The sequence below is a fragment of the Acanthisitta chloris genome, unplaced genomic scaffold (genome assembly GCF_000695815.1).
Source record: "Acanthisitta chloris isolate BGI_N310 unplaced genomic scaffold, ASM69581v1 scaffold23302, whole genome shotgun sequence".
NCBI classification, from domain to species: Eukaryota; Metazoa; Chordata; class Aves; order Passeriformes; family Acanthisittidae; genus Acanthisitta; species Acanthisitta chloris.
The window spans coordinates 9320-16865 of NW_008660186.1; the positions used below are offsets into that span (position 1 = coordinate 9320).

The window sequence follows — 7546 nt, forward strand, 5'->3', positions numbered from 1 at the left end:
GTTCCCCATATAAGTGGGGATTTTCGTTCTGTACCTGTACATTGCAAACTAGTTGTGTTTGTTTCTAGTAACTGTTTTGTATAGAGCTAGGTTATCTCTGGTAGAAAAGGTCTTACTGTGGAAAACTTACACTTTAGTTTCTTGTTTTCACACTGATGTAGATTTTGTATTTCGGCAAACATCATCCTTTCCTTTCCTTCTTTCACTGCCACAATAAATTCAGTTTCAGTACAAGTGACTGGGGGTAAAGGGCAGTCCTAGGGCAGTTACTGTGGAGGAGATTGTTAGTATCAGTTAAAATAATCCCATTAGTGTCAATAATACTTAGATCTTGTTAATTTTAGGCAATTAGTCTGTGAATTAGGCTTGTATTTTATTCAGTTGATGTAAAGATATGAGGAAGTCCTACTCTAAGATCAAGAACTACTGTTGTGCATTTCTGATGTTCCTTGCATACCCCTAAGTACAAAACCAGAGGTATCCATCAAAAATAAAAGCAGGGAAGGAGGACACAGAGGATAATCTAATTCCCTCAAAAATCCCTGAGAGGTTAAGAGTGAATGTTAAGAGGATAATCTAATTCCCTCAAAAATCCCTGAGAGGTTAAGAGTGAATGTTAAAAGGCAACTCGTATTGTTTCTCCATGAGGCCAATTAGTTTTTTTTCCCCACCTCAACCCCTGAAAAATAGTTGATTAATTCCCTGACTTATTTTCATCAGAATCATCAAGGTAGCTTGGAACTAAAAATAAGTGGCTTTTATTTTCTGCAGAAAAAACAAAGTTACATAACAATTCCCACCTCCCTAGTTAAGACAAAATGTCAGACCTGTAGCTAAATTGGACAGACTGCCCTGATGAGATTTGCAGTTCTGGCCCTGAGGGATCACTCTATCAAGGAATGAGTCACTGCAGATTCCAAGGCCGTCTTCCTATATGAGAAAAATACTCCTAATTAATCATCAGTCTTAAATCTAAATATTGCTCCTGTAACCCTGAAGAAATGCAAAAGAAGAAGCTCTTTATAGAACCCGTGGGGTAATCGGCTGCATTTATTTGTATTAATTACCATGTATTGCCTGAAGTTTTCATGGCCAAAGCTGTGTATTAAAACACAGTATGTTAATGCAGGAGCAGAATATTTTAGTAGCAAACTGTAATTAAAAAAGTAGCTGACCTGAGGCATTCTCTTCACTGACTTGCTTCCTGTTTTTTTAAGACCCATTCTCATAATGAGTACTAAATAAATGGCTAGAGTAATTATTCGTGTCAGAAGAAGTCTCTGTATTAGTTAAATGAGAAATCTTTAGCCTGAGAAGTTTGGTGGTTTTTATTTTGTTCCCTTTAAATCCAATTGTGGGGGTTGGGGGTTTGGAAGTACTTTGGTTGTTCTTGAACGAAGTGAGGAGCTGGAGAGGGACTCTGTGCTAGGAACTGCAGTGATAGGACAGGGGGAAACGGGTTCAAACTGAAGGAGGAAAAGTCTAGGTTGGATGTGAGAAAAAGGTTTTTTACTATAAAGGTGGTGAGACACTGGCACAGGTTGCCCAGGGACGTGGTGGCTGCCCCAACCCTGGCAGTGTTCAAGGCCAGGCTGGATGAGCCTTGAGCAACCTGATCTAGTGAGGAGGTGTCCCTGCCCAGGGCAGGGGGTTGGGACTAGATGATCTGTAAAGTCCATTCCAACCCCTAAATTCTATGATTCTATGAATGACAAGAGCAGTTTTGTAGTAACATTCATGCAAACATGAAAACAAAGAGTGGAGATGTTCTTGCAAGCACCAAGACTGATGTTCTGTGGCTGAGAGAGCTACACAGGGTCCTGCCTGGCACAGAGTATCAAAGCACAGAGACAGGTGGATGGAGGACTCTGCTAGAGCAGGGCTTGTATTGAGGGTTTGCAGAGGAGTAGGACTGGAGGAAGGTTGAATGACACAGGAGATAAACTGGAGCTGAGGGGACCAGCTCGTGGGGTAGGGGAGGGTTGTGCAGGCTGCAGAGGGCTTGAGAGTCAGGGATTTTGGTGTCTCACAGCAGGTCCCCAGGGGCCATGGGGAAGCTGTCCCTGGTGCACATCTCCTGTTGGGGCCTGAGGCAGCAGGGTGGAGGGCTGTGTGCCTATGCATCAACATTTCCTTGTCTTGGGACTCCTTTTCTACTCAAAATCAAGGCAGCTGAGGAAGGCACTGGGGAAGTACTGCCAGTGGCTAGGGAAATAGGAGGGAAGGCAATTCTAACAAGTCTTTCACAATTAATTACAGCCTTGAGTGATGTGTTTTTAAATATTTTTGGTAGTTGTTGAATAGTTTATATACTAATGAAGTAGATGGAAATCATGCAGAGAAAAAAAGAATGATTTACAATTTATAATTATTGTGAAATGTTTTGAATTGATAATATGCAGGGAAAGATTTCAATTTAGTTGCTGCACTAAAATTACAGACATCTTTGCAGGCAGCTGGGTTTGCATCCAGCAGCAAGTAGGTAGTTGATACTGAAAAGACAGTCACATGTGTCTGGCTGTGTATTTTCTGAAGAGGAATTAGAATATGCTTCCTAAAGAAAAAGGCTTCGGGTTTCTTATCTGGTTGTCCATTTTCCTACAGTGCTTTGTGGTCCTTGTACACAGAAATGACCAGAATAGCTACTTTTCACAAGTGAGGAGATGACAGTGTGAAGTAGTTAGGGTTGAGCAAAGAGGTATGTGAGGCTCCCACGTGAACCATGTAATTGAGCAGGCAGCAGGCATGAGCTTCTCAGCCTACTGAGAGCTTCCTTTCCTGAAGAACACTCATAAGAAGTAGCCTACACTCTTCTGGAAGTGTGTCTCAGGAGTCTGACTCATGACTTGTTTGGCTTTGTTTTGTTTTTGCTTGAGGCGTCCAAGGTTGCTGAAAAGAGGCAGAATTCAGGCAGGATATTCATGTGCTGAGCACCAAGCTGTCACTTACGTCCCACTGACCCACTGACCCAGGCTCTCTTCCCAGCAGTGCTTCAGACATGACTTCTCTTCCCACATAGTCCGAGACTCTCCTCATGCCTTTTTATCCCAGAATTCCTCCTTTATTCATGATATCTCTTAAATCCTGGTGAGATCCTTCAGATTCTGGTTATGAAGACCTTAACCAAGTGCTGGAGCTTCCCATCAAACCCCTGTTTTCATACATACCTGCTTTGAAAATGTACATGACACAACTGTATACCATGTCCTCACAGTTGTAGCAGGGTAGTGAGGTCTGGCAGGAAGTTTAATAGGTGCAGTTGTCCCTCATGAAAAGTTTCTAATACCACGGTCCATCAGGTCGCTCTGTAGCTTAGTATAATTTACAGCTCAGTAAGGAGCTGAACTGTGGGAAGGAGTAATGTGTTTTGAGGCTCAGGAGAATATTAATTATCTTTACATAAATGTAGCTTGTCTATTATTTATGCACTTGTGGAATGGCCAAAGAAAGCTTACTAATTTTTTAAAATTGTAATTGTTCCACAGGATCCCTCAAACCAAAAATGTGGGAGAAAGAAGACAGTGTCCTTCAGCAGCATGCCATCAGAGAAGAAAATAAGCAGTGCCAGCGACTGTATCAGCTTTATGCAGGCTGGGTGTGAACTGAAGAAGGTTCGTCCAAATTCCCGGATTTATAACCGATTTTTCACTCTGGATCCTGACTTGCAGGCCCTTCGCTGGGAGCCTTCCAAGAAGGACCTTGAGAAAGCCAAGCTTGATATTTCTGCTATAAAAGAAATCAGGCTAGGGAAGAACACAGAAACATTCAGGAATAACGGCCTTGCAGATCAGATCTCTGAGGACTGTGCGCTGTCGGTAATTCATGGTGAGAACTATGAGTCCCTTGACTTGGTTGCCAATTCAGCTGATGTGGCTAATATTTGGGTATCAGGATTGAGGTACTTGGTTTCTCGTAGCAAACAACCCCTGGACTTGATGGAAGGCAGTCATAACACCCCACGGTTTGCCTGGCTAAAAACTGTATTCGACGCAGCGGATGTTGATGGCAATGGCATAATGTTAGAAGATACATCTGTGGAGCTAATAAAGAAGCTTAACCCCACCTTAAAGGAGTCAAAGATTAGATTAAAATTTAAGGAAATTCAGAAGAGCAAGGAGAAACTGACAACACGAGTAACGAAAGAGGAATTTTGTGAGGCATTCAGTGAACTTTGCACAAGACCTGAAGTGTATTTCTTACTCGTGCAGATATCTAAAAACAAGGAGTACCTGGATGCCAATGACCTCATGTTGTTTTTAGAGGCTGAGCAAGGAGTGACCCACATAACAGAAGAAATGTGTCTGGACATTATCCGCAGGTATGAGCTTTCTGAAGAAGGGAGGTTGAAAGGCTTTCTTGCAATTGATGGATTTACTCAGTACTTGTTGTCCCCAGAATGTGATATTTTTGACCCAGAACACAAAAAAATTGTCCAAGACATGACACAGCCTTTGTCACATTACTACATCAATGCATCCCACAATACATACCTAATAGAAGACCAGCTCAGAGGGCCAGCTGACATCAATGGCTATGTCAGAGCTCTAAAGATGAGCTGTCGCAGTATTGAGCTAGACGTGTGTGATGGCCCAGATAATGAACCCATTATTTGTAACCGCAACAACATGACATCGCCACTCGCCTTTAAAAATGTGATTGAGGTAATAAACAAACTAGCCTTCTTTGCTTCAGAATACCCACTCATTCTCTGCTTGGGGAACCACTGCTCTGTACAGCAGCAGAAGGTAGTGGTACAACACATGAAGCGAATCTTTGGAAACAAACTGTACACTGAGGCACCTTTGTCCTCAGAAGTCTACCTCCCATCACCTGAGAAGCTGAAAATGAAGATCATTGTGAAGGGGAAGAAACTATCCTGTGACCAGGATGTATTAGAAGGTGAAGTCACAGATGAAGATGAAGAGGCTGAAATATCCCGAAGGCTGTCAGAGGACTACTCAAGGGAACCGAAGCTGATCTGGCTCTGCAGGGAATTGTCCGACTTGGTGTCCCTATGCAAATCTGTCCAATATAAAGACTTTGAGACATCCATGAAATCTCAGAATTACTGGGAGATGTGCTCCTTCAGCGAGGCAGAAGCCAGTCGGATTGCAAATGAATACCCTGAGGATTTTGTCAACTACAACAAAAAGTTTCTGTCCAGAGTGTACCCGAGTGCTATGAGGATAGACTCCAGTAACTTAAATCCTCAAGATTTCTGGAATTGTGGTTGCCAGATAGTGGCAATGAACTATCAGACCCCGGGGCCCATGATGGACCTACACACTGGCTGGTTTCTCCAGAACGGGGGGTGCGGCTATGTTCTCAGGCCTTCGGTGATGCGTGATGAGGTGTCTTACTTCAGTGCAAACACCAAGGGTATTGTTCCGGGGGTCTCTCCCCAGGTCCTTCATGTCAAAATAATCAGTGGTCAGAATTTTCCAAAGCCCAAGGGTGCATGTGCAAAAGGGGATGTCATAGACCCCTATGTCTGCATAGAAATACATGGGATTCCTGCAGACTGCACCGAGCAAAGAACTAAAACTGTTCAGCAAAACAGTGATAACCCCATTTTTGACGAAAGCTTTGAGTTCCAGATCAACCTACCGGAGCTGGCCATGATCCGCTTTGTTGTCTTGGATGACGACTACATTGGGGATGAGTTCATAGGGCAGTATACCATCCCCCTGGAGTGCTTGCAGCCTGGGTACAGGCACATACCCCTGCGGTCGTTCGTTGGGGACATCATGGAGCACGTTACCCTCTTCGTCCACATTGCAATCACCAACCGAAGTGGAGGTGGGAAGGCACAAAAGCGCAGCCTCTCGGTGAGGATAGGGAAGAAAGCAAGGGAGTACACCATGCTGAGGAACACCGGTCTCAAGACTATTGATGACATCTTTAAGCTGGCAGTGCATCCGCTGCGAGAGGCTACTGACATGAGAGAAAATATGCAGGTATGACGTGTGTGTGAGGGCATGTCCTGAATGTGGAAGTGAAGGTGCTGGCAGGGCAAACTTGCTGAAGCTGGTGAAACTTCAGACCCACAGCTATTGTCAGTCTTTAACTAGACATCAGAAGGCTGATAGTTAGAGGTGCTAACTAACAAGCAAATGTAGGATTAGGCAGAAATGTTGTAAAAATCAATATGCCCTCTCCAAATGTGCTTTATTAGTTGTTTCTTTTCTGAGAAAGCAGAACTGAGGGTGCAACTGTGTCCCCACCTCAGGTCTCATTTCCTTGTTGGATCTAGAAAATGTCAGCCAGCTTTGGTTTTGCTGAGTGAGGGTTATGCTCTTAATTTCCTTTGGGTGAGTATAAGAACCAGTCAGTGGATGTCTCATTAAGATCTCGTTTACACCAAGGAAACTCGCTGTGCAAAGAAAAAAACGTATTTCCTCAAGTGTGTGTTCCCACTGTTTGCCCAAGAGCTGCAGATGTTCAATGCCGCTTGGACTGCAATTTCCTCCTTGCTAAATAGCTGTGTTGTGGCGGGCTGAGCACGGGCACAGACACCAGTGCCATGTCTTGGCCCAGGAGGTCTCCTGGCAGTCTGTCCCCCTGCCCATGCTGCTCCAAGCAGCACAGCCTGCAGTGTCCAGCAGCATCAGGGCCCAGGTGCACAGCACCGTCACAGCTGCTTGGGTTAGACCTTCATGGTTGGCAGGAGGTGAAGTGACAGTGAGGCCAACCAAGAACCAGCCTACCCAGAGCTCTCCTCTATGATGGGGGTGACTCTGTGGGTTGATTAAGGGGCAGCTCAATTCACAGCTTCAGGCACTGCCTAGAAACAAAACTGAGTAGCATTAAACTATGAATTTTCCTTAATAAATAGCTGGAATCAGCTATAACCATCTCCTTGGTAAAGATACAGAAACAATTTGGTTTTTTCTTTCTTGAAAACAGGAATAAAACCATAGCACTTCATTGACCCCACTCTGCTGTACAGTCTAAAGCAGATGAAATAGTCACAGCTGGAAAAGTTTACAAAATTACATAAGTTTGAAATCACTCTCAAAGGAATAGTCTAGAGCATATTTTTAAGAATGGGAAACTCTTCCCAGCCTTCCCTTTCCCTCAGGCCTTGAAAGTAACTAGTCTGAACTGCTGACTCCACCTTCTGTCTGGGTCAGGCACTATATGTGAACTGTGTAAACGAAAATACTCTGACTCAGAAACAGCATTAATGTGCCTTCCAAGCTACACTTCAGTAAAAGACAGTATTCTGTAAAACACTGTGTGAAGACACAGTTGCTAGATATAACTGCATGCTAATGTATTTGATTAATGAGAAAAACCTCTGTTTATTAGCCAGGGTGTTTTCTGATTGCTGTTTTTTTCAGCAAGACCTTTTTGCAAGGTATGGGTTGCTGTAATACTCTCTTACTTGGGTTTTGTGCATTTGGTCACGCCTTGTGCGACTCAAGAAGCTAAATGATGGGTGCATGTCAGCTAACTTGATAAATAAATAAATCTTGGCATGCTAGTTTGGTTCGGTCTGTATATCCAGTATTGATTTTCTTACATGTGACCTGTGAAGGGGAAA

General features: G+C 43.7%; 1 protein-coding gene across 1 annotated transcript in view; it reads left to right on the forward strand.

Moving 5' to 3' along the window:
• Window positions 1-3488: 3488 nt before the first annotated feature.
• The window catches only part of PLCL1 (phospholipase C-like 1), a gene marked incomplete at its 3' end in the record, with an annotated part of 14810 nt that continues 10752 nt past the window's right edge, over window positions 3489-7546 (forward strand). Inside the window, exon 1 of the mRNA XM_009069735.1 lies at window positions 3489-5957. Within this exon, the coding sequence (XP_009067983.1) occupies window positions 3537-5957 (2421 nt within the window). The remainder of the gene's footprint in view (window positions 5958-7546) is intronic.